Source organism: Mya arenaria, chromosome 11, assembly GCF_026914265.1.
Source record: "Mya arenaria isolate MELC-2E11 chromosome 11, ASM2691426v1".
Classification (NCBI taxonomy): Eukaryota; Metazoa; Mollusca; class Bivalvia; order Myida; family Myidae; genus Mya; species Mya arenaria.
Genome location: NC_069132.1, coordinates 51,418,118 through 51,436,805, shown reverse-complemented (window position 1 = coordinate 51,436,805; position 18,688 = coordinate 51,418,118). Strand labels below are relative to the sequence as shown.

The 18,688-nt window shown below is 35.8% G+C and overlaps 2 protein-coding genes across 2 annotated transcripts in view; one reads left to right on the top strand and one right to left on the bottom strand.

Annotated features, from left to right (window-relative positions):
- The first annotated feature begins 2,375 nt into the window (after positions 1-2,375).
- Positions 2,376-11,317, top strand: LOC128208955 (suppressor of cytokine signaling 4-like). Its single transcript, XM_052912704.1, is given in 4 exon segments — positions 2,376-2,506; positions 3,806-3,952; positions 4,701-5,435; positions 5,438-11,317. Coding segments are annotated over 4 exon segments (1,548 nt in total). The 5' UTR covers positions 2,376-2,496; the 3' UTR covers positions 6,094-11,317.
- Positions 11,318-14,278: 2,961 nt separating this feature from the next.
- Positions 14,279-18,688, bottom strand: part of LOC128208046 (translin-associated protein X-like) — a 5,214-nt gene continuing 804 nt past the window's right edge. The window contains exons 3-4 of the mRNA XM_052911356.1: positions 16,959-17,092; positions 14,279-15,817 (exon numbers count right to left, since the gene is read on the bottom strand). Coding sequence (XP_052767316.1) covers positions 15,267-15,817; positions 16,959-17,092 — 685 coding nt within the window. The 3' untranslated portion in view covers positions 14,279-15,266. The remainder of the gene's footprint in view (positions 15,818-16,958; positions 17,093-18,688) is intronic.

Below are 18,688 nucleotides of genomic sequence, written 5' to 3'. Positions count from 1 at the left end.
TCTGCTCTAACTTGTACCAAGTGGGCAAGCATATTCAATCAAGTGTTTTCTAACAATTTCTGTGCCAGTGATCCCTTCATGGAACAGGCTTTTATATCATATTGATCAAGTGCTTATCCATCCGCGCTGATAGGCCTGCATCCTATAAAACACGATATTGCTAAACAATTTCATATCTGGACAGCATTTCCAAATTCCAGACAGAAGAAACAAATTCTCAAAAATAGGAAATACATGAATGTCAACATGTTCATGTCGTACAATTGAAGTTGTTTAAATCTTACATTGAAAGTTACATGAGAAGACCAGCTTATCGATAACTAAACTGTGTATCATTATCATTTTGGGTAAATATAATGAGATGAACAACACATCTGATGATAAACCTTTTTTTTATAAGAAACGTATTTTTTTCTAACGTTGTTTAATGGTTAATTCATAAGTGGAACTTTATTCCCGTATGTGGTGTTGTGTTCGTGAAACACTATAAATCACTAGTGATCTTCGCGTGCAAATCTGTCAATTGACTTAAGAGTATATAGCTGTGAACAAAAGCTTAATAAACTGATTGAAGATCATATCCAAACCACAGTTTCATCAGGGAATAAAATGAAGAAACCTTTGATATACAGGAGTATCGGATCTAAACACAAACAACTGATTTTTTTTTCAAAACAGAAAACGTACGAAAAGGCTGAAGACCGTAATACACATGAAAAGCCAGAAGCACTACACAAAAACTGGAACACCAGGCTAATCGGAAACCTATAGAAAATTTGATAGAAGGGGATGATTATGAAACGGAAAAGCAAAAACGGTTATGGTCATTCATCAAGGCTCTTCGCAAAGACAGCTATGGCATTGTATCCCTAAAAGATAAAGGATAACTTATCAGTCAACCAATTTACACAGCAAACATCCTAAATCAGCCTAAACAAACCATCTTTACTCAGGAGAACACAGCAGACATTCCTACACCAGATGAAAACCTATAATCCATCATGCCTGACATTGAAGTAACAACAGAATGAGTGCTGGCTCTATTGAAGAAACTGAACCACCCAAAAGCCACTGCATCATATAAAACAAACGTATTTATTTAAAGGACCAAAACCCAGTTGACCATGATGTAAAGATCGTCAACAAGCTTTTTCAAATTCCGGCTGAAAGCTTTTTTTTTATTTCCGCAAACCGCTCCACAATACCCTCAAACACCATGAAGTATTGACAGATCTCTACAGCTACGTCTTACTACACGTTCCCCTTCTTCCCACGGACCATCACTGTATGAAAGGGGCTACCATCAGAAGTCGTTGAAGCCACAGACATGGTACCCTGCAAGCAGGGGCTGTTCACTATTTTCATGTAAGGTTAGGGTTCAGAGCTCTAAAGGAAGCTTCCAATGATTCATGGGACTGTGCCGGCCGGGGCGACCATAACCGGAGAGAATTAAGTTGAGGAGGTGAACAAATAGCTGATCTGCACTTTCTTTATTTTTTTATCTCCTTTAACTATCCCCTTATTCTAAACTTTCCTATCACTCCTACTTTTCCTTGATCTGTAACCACCCGTCGCATAAAAGTCAAGAGTGACTAAGAAGACGAATGCTGTATTGTAGGTGTAGGAAATCATTCAGAGCTCCTCGAACATTTTTATCACAATCAGAGCTCCTCGTCCGTTTTCACGAAAACAACTTCGGATGTATTTGGATGGCTTACATACTCAAAAAGTGGTACATTTAAGTCTGCTGCAAGTAGATCGCGTAGTAATTTTATATAGCAGTTAAACTTTATTACTTAACTCTTGGGAATCTTTATTATGTTTGCAATATAATACTCTTCACTGGCAATCGATTTAAACTCAGATCAATAAATACAACTCTAAAACAATACATTTAATTAATGATATAATTAAAAAAATTACGAACTACTTCATTGAAATGATGTACCGGCATACATTGTTATTGTTATTTGATGTGTTATGTATGTTTGTTATTCATGTCGAAAAATAGCTCATTGAGCTAATGTTTTTTGTTAACACATACCCGACTTTAGATAAAGATTCTTGTATCTTGTACATCCGTTGTTGTATTCGATAAAAAATGTCCGAGGAGTTCCGAATGTTTTTATCGTTGTTTTCGATAAAAATTCCGAATGGTAGGAAAATTGTTTAGTGGTCTCTCACCTCAACGGGCATAGAGATTGGCTAATATGTTCGAATTCCAAAATAAATGAACACACTATATGACATATATTGTTTCAATTCATGAAGAAATTGTAGCGTTCTGCCATATAAGAATTAAATAATATGAAGGTTTGATTAAAGTAAAATTTAAAATTCGAAAATACCAAGCCAAACAGGTCAAGGTCGAATGAACTCATCAACATATTTCATTTCCGGTAGATTTATGAATGAACATTTTCTCACGATTTTCCGAGTCGTTTCTTTGTGTCACTTTTCAAATCTGATGACTTTACCACCAGAAAGGGAAACATAATGGCATCAGGTAGCATTTGAAAGATTTTATTTGCAATTTCTTATTGTTCTTGGCGGTTTTCAAGGTGCCCATCCCTTAAATAGTTTTCGGGTTTTTCCAAATCATAATTTCTGTTTTCAAAATATATTGCACTAGATGGGATATTGGTCATGAACATTTCTGCCGGCTGGTGACTGATGTTTGTTAGGAAATTTGGCACCCTGCTATGACAACAGTCAAAAAAGAGGATTTATAGCCAGGATTAACATGCCAGAAGTTCCTTAAACTAGCCATTATTACTGGCAGGATGCTGGAAATGTTAAACAACTACAATCTCATACCATTCTTAGAGGCTTCATATATATTACATATCTACCAAAAATAATATAGAAATGTTTCCACACACATGGAGAATGTGAAGCGAAATAAATGATGAATTCTGAGGATGACATTTTGATATGTTGTAAATTCAGGGTTCTCAATTAGTTTCAGTTAAACTGTCTCAAATAGTAAAGTAACCGACTAGCTTCTACTTATTCTACTTAAAATTCATTTAGTTTTCCAAATTTGAACAGGCCCAATTGCCATTTGAACCTTCCATTTTGGCCGGCAGCCGGTTCTTAATCTTATTGAGGACACTGAAATTAAATCTTAATTGGTAAATTACTTTATTTTTTTTAATTTTAATCAACAAAATTAAATGACAGATGCATGCAGAGTCCATCCATCACGTCAATTTCAGATTTAAAAATAATGTGTACATGGTTGTAAAACCTCTATGTTTAGGAGGTATTTGCCAGGTAGAGGCAGTTAGCCCAAAACGCTGAACATTTTGTTATCTTTTAGCCTAATTTCAGTAATCTGGTCATTAAAGGAGAACTAGGAGGACACAGACTTAAACGGGTTTTACTATTGCCTATACAGGTCTTTGTGATGTATTTGCTCACATTGACTGAGTAGTCGATATAAATAGCCGCTTCAGAGTCTTTGACGATTTTTGTGTTAGCGACTAAAGGAACACAATAAATATCCAAATGTTAAAAAACGTTTTCTATACGCGCATTATTGTGGCTAATTGACTGAGGTGAGGCTGTTCTGATGAGAAACTATAGGTATAAAAAACAACACTTAAATTGTTAGATCTGCTGGTCCACATTTCATGAGCCTCAGGTGTATGACAATTTAATATCATGATAGACATTGATATATATTGATTTGACTGTTTATTTATTGAATTTTGTCAACACATGTCCATAGTAATACTAATTATTCAAATAAACTGTTGTAAACTTTCAACATTGTATATTCATACAACTTTATTCATTTAAGGTGGTGAAGCCAGTTCAAAAATGTCAAAGTCCAAACAGGAAGTGAAAGTAAAGCCTCGTCTGCTCTCTACCAGACATCGTCTACATAGGTCATCTGTTCGGCCATTCTTCTGCTGTGGCAGCCAACTTTCACTTAACAGTATTACAGGTATATGTCTTGGTTTATAAGCTCTAATAAAAGTTTGTTTCAGGTTACTGAAAATAAATATAAAAGAAAGGGTAGTCCCTAAACCAAATAATTGTTAATCGGCCTCAAATAAGAAGAATAAGTATAATCAAAGGTACTGGTTATTTTTATCTCTACCTACCAACCCATATTTGTTCATGCCCTAACCAGAAACAAACCTATCTTTTACAGGTCTAATACATAAGTTATACAAGGTTGAATAAACTTTATTTATTTTTATCTTGCCTTTAATCTTGTATGGCTGTATGCCATTTTTATTTCTCTGAAGGTTGGCTTATAGTAATTGCACTGTCCGTCCAACTGCCAATCCTAACAGTTTTTAAAATAATCCTCTATTTTTTTTGTTGTTTTCAGCTTTTTAGAATTTGCTTTAATTTTTAATATACATTTTAAAAAAATCAGAAGTTTTATATTTGTTATTTCCAAAGGGCAGATTATGGTCCTTAAATGATTATATTTGAAGTCAGACGAAGTGCTCAAGTCAGGATGTAAACCACATACAGAGGGCAGATACTATGGGCTCTATTCCAAAATCTATCTAGTCTACATCTTTCCAATATTTTGAACCATCAGCCCAATGTATTTCTGGGCTTAGTTAGATTTATATATAAGAGTTCAGTTATACCCATTTAAGAAACTGAGAAAATGTAAATAATGGTAGCATCTGACTGTGGTGTATTTTAAAAATCATTTTCATTTCTACTTTCAGAGATAAAAGATCTGCCAGTGGATAAAGGAAAATCCATTGAAGACGATTATGTTGACGTATCAGATTCGGACGACATGCTTGAAGATCTTGACAACCTACATGTCTCACATGCAGCTGTGAAAGTGGAGCTGCCCACTTGTACAAGAGGGGCAAACAGCAAGCGCAAAAAGCTGGGTAATCAGACGAATTCGCGTAAAAAGTTCTGGACTGTAAAGTTAAAGGGGAAACTAACTGTTTCAAAGAGGTCTCATTTTGGGTCTGATTCAAAGCTAAGTGCTACGCAAGTGGAAAATGAAGGTGCTTCATGTGTATGCACATCTTTAAAGTCCTTACAGTCATTGCCGAGCGCAGACAGGGAGTTTCCACCAAATACAGATTCCAGATGGTCTCTTTCTGGCTCTAGAGGAAATGTGATGCCATCAGTTTCGAACAATGTAGGTTTGGCTGTTGATTTAGACATTAGGCAAAGATCAAGTAGGGATAGACCTTTGCGGAATTTCAATCAACCACTACCATTTATACCAAATTTCAACACCCTCTACCCAATAAATGACATCGATGAACAGCGTATAGCGCAAAGAAGATATGAAATGGAGCATGGGATATATGAAAGGGAAAATGTAGAGGATGTCTGGGTGCTTGGTTCACAACAAGAGACTGAAGCCAGTGAACCGAGTGGTGACACTGAAGGAATTGGCCAGTACCCTTCGTATGGTGCTATGGGGCTTCTGTCTCCGGGGCTTGTCCAGGGCCAAGTCGCGAACGAGCTACATGTAGTAGGCCGGGGCCTACTAGAAGTGTTGAGTGTTCAACCGTCAATCTGAGTGCTCCACCCTGGGTGCGCAATATCCCACGACCAACAGGAGTACATACACAAGTGGACTACAAGCATTTCCTTGTCCCCGATATGGATCGCATAGTGAACTCAAGCTTCTACTGGGGTGTGATGGATCGCTACCAAGCAGAAAAGCTAATTGAGAACAAACCGGAGGGCACTTTCCTTCTGAGGGATAGTGCCCAGGATGAGTTTTTGTTTTCTGTCAGCTTCAGGCGGTATGGCAGATCTCTTCATGCAAGGATTGAGCAGTGGAACCACAAGTTCAGTTTTGACTCACGAGACCCTGGTGTGTTTGCGGATGACTCTGTGTGCGGTCTCATTGAACACTACAAGGACCCGAGCTGTTGTATGTTCTTTGAACCAATGTTGACACTTCCCATGCATCGGAACTTTCCGTTTTCACTTCAGCATGTAGCAAGGGCAGTTATAAGCAGCCGAGTCTCCTACGACGGGATCAACAAACTGCCTCTGCCAATCAGCTTGAAGGAGTACCTTCAGTTCTACCATTACAAACAGAAAGTCAGGGTGCGAAGATTTGACACTGTTGTTGCTTAGAACGGGCGAAGTGCAATCAAATATTTTTTTCTTGATGCAATGTCAGTTATTTTGGTTACGGTAGTGAATTCATTAACATTATATATTCATCACAAACTTGCATACATATATATCTTGTGCTAGTAAGTTTATAATGTTGAAATGCCATAATTAGAAGGATTTTCCATGTACAAATATGACAAATTTAACACTCAATTTAATTAGCTCCTTAATAATCCTTAATTGTTTTTACAAGACTTAAGGTTAATTTTACAAGACTTAAGGTTAATTTTACAAGACTTAAGTTTTTTTTACAAGACTAAAGGTTTATTTCACCAGACTAAAGGTTTTTTACCAGACTAAAGGTTTATTTCACCAGACTAAAGGTTTATTTTACAAGACTAAAGGTTTATTTTACAAGACATTTTACAAGACTAAAGGTTTATTTTAAAAGACTTAAGGTTTATTTTACAAGACTAAAGGTTAATTTTACAAGACTAAAGGTTTATTTGACAAGACTTAATGTTAATTTTACAAGACTAAAGGTTTATTTGACAAGACTAAAGGTTTATTTCACCAGACTAAAGGGTTATTTTACAAGACTAAAGGTTAATTTTACAAGACTAAAGGTTTATTTGACTAGACTAAAGGGTTATTTACAAGACTAAAGGTTTATTTTACTAGACTAAAGGGTTATTTCACAAGACTATAGGGTTATTTACAAGACTAAAGGTTTATTTCACCAGACTGACTAAAGGTTTATTTCACCAGACTAAAGGTTAATTTTACAAGACTAAAGGTTTATTTGACTAGACTAAAGGGTTATTTACAAGACTAAAGGTTTATTTGACAAGACTAAAGCTTTATTTTACTAAACTAAAGGGTTACAATGTATTTACAAGACTAAAGATTTATTTCACCAGACTTAAGGTTAATTTTACAAGACTAAAGGGTTATTTTACAAGATTAAAGGATTATTTTACAAGACTAAAGGTGTATTTCACCAGATTAAAGGTTTATTTTACAAGACTAAAGGTTTATTTTACAAGACTATTAAAAGAAGATTTTCTATTGTTCAGTAGCTTGGAAATTCATCACAGAGCTCAAGATAGATAAGGTTTTGGGTTAAAGGGCATTCCCCCCTCCCCCCCATATTTCCCCCCGTTGTTGTGATATCCTCAGTAGAAGTTTATATTCCCAAAGAATATATCACATGCTAGATCTACGCTTTACATCAAATGTTCTATACATGTATTTTTATTGTGACACCTGCAAAGCATGTTAGATGTATTGACATCTCTTAAGTCTTTCCGGGTGGCATCTCACTTGCTTACAATGATATCAATAACTAACGAATGACTTGTTGTAGTGAAATTGAATTTTGTATACACAATGGTCATGGTCAGTAGGTGACCCTTATGATTTTGGGGTCAAAATTGCAGTGACCTTTGTATGAAAAAAACATAACGTCTTGACCGTAGGTCTATTTATGCCGGACTGCTTTTAATTTTGAGATCAGTAGGTAGATGTTGTAATGACCTCTTGATTTGAGGTCAGTGCATGAAGGTCAAGGTCGTATTGACTTTTACATTAAGAGAGTACCGGTATTACATTTAACAATGATAGTGACACAAGCGAATCATTAAGGCAAACTTGTATTTCAAGTATATTAATTTTGATTCATAAACTGAACATTTTGTCTTTGTATTGGCTCTAAGACACCTTTGTTGCTATTTATTAAGTGTTTGTTATGTTTGCCTTAGTGACTATGCATGCACATAATTTATTGTATGTTTTATGATATATATATATATATATAATATATATCTGAAATATATATAACCCAGCATGCTTTTCAGTTTGTCGTAAGTATTTATGTCTCCCCCTCTCTGGGGGAGACATATTGTTTTTGCCCTGTCCGTCAGTCCGGTAGTCCGGTAGTCCGGTAGTCCGTCAGTCCGTCAGTCCGTCCGTACGTCACACTTCGTTTCCGATCGATAACTGGAAAACCGCATGACCTAGGATCACCAAACTTGGTAGGGAGGTTGGTCATGAGGTGTAGAAGATCCCTATTGTTTTTGGGGTCACTAGGTCAAAGGTCAAGGTCGCGGCGACCCCCAATGTAAAAAACATTTCCGCTCAATATCTTGACAATGGTTTGACCTAGGTTCACCAAACTTGGTAGGGAGGTTGGTCATGAGGTGTAGAAGATCCCTATTGTTTTTGGGGTCACTAGGTCAAAGGTCAAGGTCGCGGCGACCCCCAATGTAAAAAACATTTCCGCTCAATATCTTGACAATGGTTTGACCTAGGTTCACCAAACTTGGTAGGGAGGTTGGTCATGAGGTGTAGAAGATCCCTATTGTTTTTGGGGTCACTAGGTCAAAGGTCAAGGTCGCGGCGACCCCCAATGTAAAAAACATTTCCGCTCAATATCTTGAGAATGGTTTGCCTAGGTTCACCAAACTTGGTAGGGAGGTTGGTCGTGAGGTGTAGAGGATCCCTATTGTTTTTGGGGTCACTAGGTCAAAGGTCAAGGTCGCGGCGACCCCCAATGTAAAAAACATTTCCGCTCAATATCTTGAGAATGGTTTGACCTAGGTTCACCAAACTTGGTAGGGAGGTTGGTCGTGAGGTGTAGAGGATCCCTATTGTTTTTGGGGTCACTAGGTCAAAGGTCAAGGTCGCGGCGACCCCCAATGTAAAAAACATTTCCGCTCAATATCTTGAGAATGGTTTGACCTAGGTTCACCAATCTTGGTAGGGAGGTTGGTCGTGAGGTGTAGAGTATCCCTATTGTTTTTGGGGTCACTAGGTCAAAGGTCAAGGTCACGGCGACCCCCAATATAAAAAACATTTCTGCTCAAAATCTTGAGAACGGTTTGACCTAGGTTCACCAAACTTGGTAGGGAGGTTGGTCATGAGGTGTAGAAGATCCCTATTGTTTTTGGGGTCACTAGGTCAAAGGTCAAGGTCGCGGCGACCCCCAATGTAAAAAACATTTCCGCTCAATATCTTGAGAATGGTTTGACCTAGGTTCACCAAACTTGGTAGGGAGGTTGATCATGAGGTTTAGAAAACTCCTATATTTTGGGGGGTCACAAGGTCAAAGGTCAACGTCGCTGTGACCTCTAATGTAAAAAAATATTTCCGTGCAATATCAGGAGAATGCTTTGATCTAGGTTCACCAAACTTTGAAGTGAGGTTGGTCATGATGTCTAGTTGATTTTGCAATCAGTTGGTCAAAGGTCAAGGTCACTGACCTTGAGGTGAAGAACCGGTTTCTGCTCAATAACTCAAGAACGTTTACACCCAGGAACTTCATACTTGGTATGCCAGTTAGTCATGACTAGTTGATGGCCCCTATTGATTTTGGGATCCATCATTGATTATTTCTCACCTACGACCACACAATGGGGGAGACATGCGCTTTTTCAAAAAAGCAATCTCTAGTTTTTTCATATTTTCGTGTATTAGTTTTCTGGGCACAATAATTATGCACTCGTGACTTGAGTTGGTATTTGAAAATCAGACTCGAAATGCAAATCTTTAAATTCCGTAAGTTATTTTGATTATAGGTAATTTTTAACATCATATGAGTAAGTAATTGTAAAAAATGGTATTTACAACATCAGTGATTTTTCTTGGTGCAATTTACTGCCTTCTAAAGGCTGTTTTCCCTTGTGAATAAATGTTCATTTTCCCCCAAAAAAATATCCCATATTTGATAAATGCAGATTATGTTAATGAATACCTAATGAAAAAAGCAATGAATTTTTAGAAAAATAAACAAAATCTTGACAAGACTAACTCTTTTACAGCATAATGTATGCATAAAAAGTGTAAACATCACATATATTTGCCATTATATTAGCTATTTTGGCCTGATTTTGTATTTTTCTCAAAGTTGACTATTTTGCAAAACACAGGTAGTGAAAATTATTTCAAAAAAACAAAATCACTGAACATACAAGGCCAGTTTAACTGTAATTGCTCTGTTAATAAAGATTGTAAGTAAAATGCAGATTTGCAGTTTCGTGTCCAGAGTCTTAAATTCCGGCTGGATACATTTGTGAAAAGGTGCCCGGAACTCTTACACTAGATCATTGCATAAAAACATTTCAGCAAGTTCTGCCATATATAAAAAATTGAGAATATATGTATAATTGAGAATTTGACAGACCCAGAAAGCATTTTAGCAGTGCGCGGCTTGCAAACTTGTGCTAATTTTAATCACAGATGCATAAGCATGTACTTTGTTAGTTCCAATTCTTGCTGTGATTTATTTTATTAACATAATAATGTATACTTAAACTTTCTGTCCAGGTTTGTACATTTTTCTGACTTATTGCAGATGTACATTATAAATTGGTGCTAGTATGATATTGCTATTCAGGTGAGAGTTATATTTTTTGTTGCTCGGATCTGCCAACTGGATTTTTATGCTAGTTTGTAAAAAATAAAGATAATAATCTGACTTGGAACAAATTTAATATAATCTTCCCTTTGTGCTGGACAATGCTGCAATTCAGTCTGATATCAATTTTTTCATCCGCTTTTTGATATATTTCAATCAGAACTTTCTAACAAAATCAGATAACTGTCAGTGATGACTCTAAAAACTTTAAAACTTGAACAAACTTTGAAGGAAAACTTGCATAAAATCAAAACTATTGATTTTTTTAATATATTATTTCCTTATCCCGAGACAATAATTTATTTTATTCTTTTTAAAGTCTGGGTTACCTATAATTTTAGAAACTCGCTATTAAAGACTTGTTGTTATTGGTGCTGACTTTGAATTTAAATGTCTTGAAATTAATGAATTAAGTATTAGAAGTTAAACCGTTTAATTATACACATGTTAATGAAACAGTATGTGCATTTGTTATTTAAACTTAACGTTTAGAGGGTAGTGTGTATAACCATGTAGTCTAGTAGTTATTGTGTTGTGTGTGCGTATTTATATTTCTAACATGAAAGTCTTTGTTTGAAACTGATATTACTGAATAAGCAAATGACTTAAGTAAAAAGTTGTATAATGTTTTTAGTCAATTTATGTATTGACTTAAAATTTAAAGAAAGGCTATTAATGATAAATTAATTTCTTTAAATTAATGTTGTAATTTATTAACTACCAGTGTTATACTTTAGATGAAAAGTTTCTCGTGTAAATTATATATTGAATGTTGCCGTATTTTCTTGTTACAGTCTTCTGTGTTAAAGGAATAAAGTTTTAAATGGTGATTTTTTTATATCTTGTCCAACATGCATATTCTGCAGCTGGGGGCTGTATTCATAAAACATCTCAAGTCATTTCTTTACTTGACTTAATTCCCTTACATTCTCAAAGTCAAATTCAAATTAAAAAAGGATAGTTGTTGTTGTTTTTTACATTTAAATATGCATTTTGAATCAAATCAACCAAATTAAAGTATTTCAGATATTATAAAGCGATTAAATCATATGATGTGTGAGTTACTCAACTTCAGAAATGAAAGAGGAAGTCAGTCAGGAAATAGCTTTCCGTTTCTGATTATTGTTCATTTGATGAGTTTGGCTTTCTCCTGGACATTTGCAAAAGAGAAAGGTAGAATTAACTATAAGTTATATAAACGCTTTAGAAAATGTTCAGGGCTTTTTCTGCCCATTTTGGGAAAAAGACCCTAGACATTTTGGGAAATATTGCGTTGTGAAAATGCTGAAATTGGGAAATTTTACTGTTAAAAGAAAAAGCTGTCTAGTTTTCTGCGATTTAGGAAATGATTTAATATTAGTTTATTTTCCCCTTAAAAGACCCTAAAAATATCAATCCTTGGGGTGTAAATATCTATTGCAGTAAATCATGACAGATAAAAATTCATACTGATCTCTGAATGTGATGAAAATCAATTATTTCCGAGTTCAAGCATCAAAAAAACTTTACATCACATAATTTATTAGGATGCACGTTAAAATTGAACCAGTTCAGGTAAAAAGACCTTCTAAAAAATAAAAAATATATTTATTTTTTTATTGGGATTTTTTTCTGAAGATTGGGAAAAACATCTTATATTTTGCTTTGGGAATGGGTCCGATAGTCGGACCCGTGGGTACTAAAGAAAAAGCCCTGATGTTCTAAACCTTGTGATCCTGTTTTGGGCCTGAAATCCTCGTACTCCCAACTAAATTTTCAGAATAGTGACTCAGTCTTTTCTCATCTTTGGTACAGTCATCATTTTGCCTATTCATTGTCTGGGGAGAGTTTTTTATTCCTTATTTCATGTCAGCTCTGGAGAATCCCACCTTATAAAGGCTTTGAACATTGGTATCTTTTTGTATATAAATAAACTATACGGTTACCAAAGTAGCTTGAAAACTCACATGTCATGTGGGAAAACAAGGCTAGCCAAGGATGGGTTACACCAGCTCAGTGGTAAATATACAGAACATTTACTAACAGGTTTTGGCATTTTTTACCAATGATCCTTGAGTGTGACCTTGACCTTTGACCTACTGACATGGTCTTGCACATATCACACTTTCTCCTCATTGTGAACATTTCAATGAGTTGTGCCTAGTGGTTTAAAAATTTCCGACTGAATGGCCAGCTTACAGTCCTAAAGAAGTCAAAATTCAATGAATTTTACCTATGACCCTTCACTTAAGTGTGACCTTGAAATACAGACAGATTATGCACATGCTACACACGGTTTTAGCATGATGATTATTCTTGTTATTTAAGAATTCCCAAATGCATGACTGAGTTTTTTGCCAAGACAAGCCAAAATCATACAGAGAAACTTTAACCCATGCATATACACCAAACTGCCAATGTGAAAATTATGACGAGCTTACCTCAAGCAGGCTTTACAAAACAAAATCATTTGCAACTGAATCGTGAAGACTCCACAAAAGAATTTTCAGACAATCTTTGTCAATTTAAGAAAAATGCAAAATGTGACTGTAAAAGTAACATTTACACCTGGGTTTAACATACATATTAAACTTCAAAGTCTTTCACCTTTTAATCTTAAATTAATGAAAATATAATCAGACTATGCACTGCTCAAAATGTCTTTCTAGAGACAGTGGCTACTTCAGCAGAGTTTTAAAGGGACTAGACACCAGATGATACGATTGCAAGAAAAAGTAAAAAACTTTCATAAAATTACTATTGTTGTCATTGAATCTTACTACCCCGGTAGCTCATATTGACAATTCTAGGCTTGTTTTGAGGAAATATTGTATTTGCCGATTTTTGGACCATCTGGTGTAGTCCCTTTAATGACTCAGTCAAATGGGAGTTTTCCAGCCTGGACACTTAGTCTAGTCGGAAGATGTTACTCAGACATGGTCAATGTGTATCCAACCATGCGATGAAATATATAGATCGGTCAATTGAATGGATGAATGAAAACCAGCTTTGTGTTATAATGTCTCCCCTTTTACTGAAAGGGAGAGATACTGTGTCATTCTTCTTCTTAAATTTCAAAAAAAATGTTGTCCGGAGCAGAACTTCAAAACTCCTTGAAGGAAATGATTGAAACTTAAACCATTCACAGATACTTATGTGAAGTTGTGCACATTACACAAATTATAACTCTGGGTCACATTATTGCAGAGTTATCTCGCCTTTGTTTATGTATTTTTTATAATATACATTTTGTTCTGCCACTAACTCAAAAACTGCTTAGTGGAATTGATTGAACTTTTAAATATAGATAGCAAGTGATGTGAAGTTTTGCACCTTGCAACAATTTTAACTCTGGGCCACTCTATTGCGGAGTTGTCTCCCCTTGTTTATTTTTTACAAAGCAAACTTTGTCCTGGCACATACTTAAAAAGTGCTTTAAGGAATTTGAATTGATTGAAACTTGGTACATACATAGATAGCAATGTGAAGTTGTGCACCTTGCAAGAATCATAACTCTGTGTCAGTTATTTCCCCTTGTTCATTTCAGGACAAGCCCAATTGCGTTCATATCCCCAATTATGACATCAACCCCGCAATTCATTACTTATATTTACGCCAATAGTTCATTATTTCATTCATTAATTGATAAAAAAAATACTTCATTTCAGAAAACCTTTCAGTAACTCTTTCCTAACCATTCTGTAAATAGAACGACCTGACTTTAACCGGAAGCATTTTTTCAAATGACGTCACAATAACGCGGGAAAAGATCAGCCACTTGAAATCACTTTTAAACGTAAAATTCAAACACTTATGGCAACAATTTATTTAAAATTGAAAAAAAATAATACTTTCTTAAATATTGATTTATATGTTACAGGACTTGCTGACACAATACAAACAATAACAAGATCAATACATTTCATGTATATTGTCATGCAATGAATTGCGATCCCAACATATCTGAAGATGTTGCGTTCATCGATTGATAAACGCAATTTCCGAAAGGCAATTCATTTAAGGAATGGAAGTTGAGGTGTAATTTATTTTTTTTGAAGTAATTTTGTCCAGACATTTACTCAAAAACTACTTGAAGGAATTTGAATTCTTTGAAACTTGGAACATAGATAGATAGTGATGTGAAGTTGTGCACCTTGTAAGAAACACGCACATAATTGCAAATGTTATTTCCACTTGTTTGTTTTTTATAATGCATTTGCCAAGACATTTACTAAATACTTGGAGATATTTAATGTAAAAACTATTTTACCTCTCCTTCAATATTGTCTCTCTTCAAATTAGCTTCCATTTAAAGGACTTTATCAGTTTTCAAAGACAGTGCTTTGAAAACAACATTTCTAGTTAATGTATACTGGTATGCATCTAACAAGAAGTATATTTTAATATCAAATTCCTTGTATTATGAAAATTCATACATAATAAAAAAAAAATGAAATGGACTTGAAACATATGATTTTGAAGATTATCTAAAGACTGGAAATGTAAAGATTTATTGTTTAATGATGGTGTTACATGATGGTTTATTAAACAGGCTATATACAGCAGATCACAATGTATTTTGACTGTTCCCAAACACCATCTACATGTACCATGTTTGTAAAACCAAGTACATAGTTCTAGAACACTGAGCAATCCTCACAGATATTATTGTTTTTCATGCCAAAACAGCATAATTGTTTCACATTTAAATCTTCAAAGCCGTATTTACTTTTTCCCCACATAGTTCACATAATACACAGTTTTCGCTTTTTGAAACAAGATAACAGTCAAAACTGGACTAATCTTCGTCAACCCCAAGCTCTTCAATAAACTGTGCTGCTCCGCTTGACTTTGAAATCATGTCTACCAACATGTGCTTAGGGATTTCTGAGCCCCGAACTCTTAATGTGTAACAGGCGTTTTCAACTTTTCGCAGGCTTTGACGCAAAACTGTCAACTTTCGATTCACCTCTCTGTTACAGTTGGTCAGTCCGCTATAACCTGATTCCATCTCCTGAAGAAAGGTACAGATTTCAAATGGCCTCGTTAGGTCGCCATCGCCTACGCTATTTATAGCTCTTCTCATCATCTCCCCGGTCAGATCAGCGATTCCCAAGACATACTCTGATGTAGGAACCCATACTGTAAGAGCTTTCAGTTCAGAAGGATTTGATTGGTCAGCAGTTGAGTCTGTTTCTACTGGAGCTTGAGAAGCGCCTTCTGATTGGCTGTCATCTACTGGAGGTGTGTCAGTGAAGGTCAGTCTTTTCTGAACATCTTCCAGGGAGATCAGATGATTGTTTTTCAGGAAAAACAGGAATGTAAGTGCCTCTATGTATTCCTGTAGCCCTGAAACGATAAAATGAAATTCTTACAATAAGTCAGAAACTTAGAAATGAGTTCATATATTCTATTTAACATCTCCTAATTTCAGTTGCTTAATTGAGCTGTTAGCCATTGAGCGCTGTTACAATTTTCCTAAACATTAAATTAGCAGAGAGCTATTGGCGGTTCTTTGTGGTTAGAATTTTCCTAGTACTATTTTGATTCAGGTCATTGCACAGAAAATCTACATCTACCTTAAAAAAAACACACAGTTTCTGTCGAAGGGCCTTAACTATTCCTGCCTTTTTTCATTGGTAAACTAATTCTATTTTAACCAAATCGGCTTTTGAAATTTGGATTGTTGAATAGGTAAGGAGGACTCTTATTTGATCTATTGAATAGTGCTTTCCCAACACAGCTTGCCCCTGTATTTACAGACATTTCTTCAAGTGTCTAAACATGCAAAGCTAATCTATAATGATTTGCTTAAGAAATGCATTGACAAAAATGTAATATCACTTTATATGTAATGAAAAAGCTAGGGAAATATTATACTTGCATACTTAACTTATAGAGCTATGAAACAAAATCACTGAAAACTGCAAATTGTTGACCAATGAATACACTTTTTGCTGACTTTAACCAAACCAAAGAATTAACAGGCATTTATGTATTTGGCTGCTACAGGATGTTCAGGTTAAAACTTTAGGCTACTACCAGGTGTATCCCTATAGTTTTCATTGTTTTATTTTACAAACCAAAAAGATAACTATTGTCTCTATGGCCTAGTGGCTTAGGCGTTCGCCTACATAGCAGAAAGTCCTTGGTTTGATTTCTGGCTGCATCATACCGAAAGACGTTAAAAGTTGGTACAAGTAACTCACTTGCCTGGCGCTCGGCATTCAGGGGTAGTGCTTGGAAAAGTGGTGTACTCAGTACTGGTTTAGCCCAGGAAAGTTGTAACCCGTGTATTGGTGTTTTACACGAAGCATGTAAAGGAACCAAGGGGTAATTTAGAAAAAAGAGCTAGGGTATCACCCCAGACCTCCTTTTATCCCACCAATGTCTATCAAACATGCTGTCCCATCAGCATAAAGAAAGGACCCATTGGCAACAAGTGCTAGCACTTTCTCAGGTTATCCTTGACCGCAAGAAATGAACAGACCTGCTGAGTATGCTCTTAGAAACATGAATGGATCTGTTCCCTGAATTTCCTTAGCAACCTGCTTGAATTTGGACCCTTCCAGTTCAACAAGTTTGGATTCTGCTTGCTCGAGAAGACTGGCACTTGTTGTAACACTGAAACATAGACATTTAATCCATCCTTACACAGTAATGAGTTTACAACTGGTTTTAACAACACTCCTGTTCAGTCATGTCAATATTCTCCTACTTGTCAGAATTCATGCTGTTTATTTTTTAGAAAGATTACATATAAAAATAATATTGTCAAATAAAGATATCAGCAAATGCCTATCAGGGCTGAGAATGAACTGGCAGCTGAAGGGCTTAAACCATTTTGGTGATGGATTGGAATGCTTTAGGCCCACAATGAGGATCAAAGGGGGTAAAGCCCCCTGCCACAGTAGCAGAATGGCTTTTTAGAAGCCCTTTTGAGGGCTCTCCTGACTTCATATTTGAAACTAACTGGAGTGTTAATACTAAAAACAAATAAAGTATAAATCAAAAGCATCCAGTTAACTTTTTTTACACAGTTAAAAAAACTGTTTAGTCCCTAGAGCCATTAGATCTGTGAAATACAAAAATCAGCAGACTTATGACATGCCTGAAATTATCAATCATATTTTCCTCAGTTGATCTGAATCCATATCGCTCAACAACAGTTAAAATGCAAGAAAGCTGACAATTCATATATATTACAAAAAGTCATAAGTTTTCAAGGTTAGAAATGAATCGCAAGATGTGAAAAACTTGAACACTATCAGTTATAAATTTATTATTACCAGCATTTAAGAGAAGCACACAAAATCACAAATTCTGCGTTATAAAAAGCGCATTTTTTTATGGTATTGCATTTAAATCAACCAAGGGTTGACCTATATTTGGCCCATTTTACATCACACATCGTCATCAACCTTGGTAATTTCTTCTATTACAATTCATACATACCATGAAAAAAAAATGACTGACAATATCTTGTTTTAATGATTATGCATGCGGCAGGGGAACCAACTCTTCTTCCAATGAAATTGCATGTTACAGTCAGATACTCTTTAATGACCCGGTATTGTGAGTTGTCTCCACAGGTGAGTGGTCTAAATATAAGCAGCTGTTTAAAAATTGTAGTGATAGAGATGGAGTTAAATTCAAACTTTGGCTAGAATACTTTTCCTTTGGGGAAACATAAGTATGAGTGTCAGTGCATACATCCACATTGATACCTGGCGAAACCAATGAAACTGCCTCGTGATATATTAGATACAATAATGAGCGATCAGGGATACTCTTTTATTATTTTGACATTTCTTATGTATCCCTGTAAGTGTTTCGAGTCTGCCATAGTACAAAAATTGTCAAAAGACTCGTTGACGGCCATTTATGCACCAGTCATTTGTAACAACGGCCCCCCTAGGTCCGTGGAATAGCCGGGACTTTGACTTTCGGTCAAGCCAACCCCGTGTAAAATCCCCGCCCTGTGGGGACGAACTGTTGGTTAAACCCCGGCCAAATGCCTCCGCACCCTAGAGACTCTATATAAGGCCCAATCTCGGCTAAATTTGGCGATATGACAAAACCACCGCTGTCATCCGGCCCTGCGGGGCCACCTGGAAAGTAAAAACACGGCCCTTTTCCCCGGTATACCCCCGGACCTGGGGGGGGGGGGGCCATGGTTACAATTGACTGGTGCATTAGGTGGACTATGTGATATATATA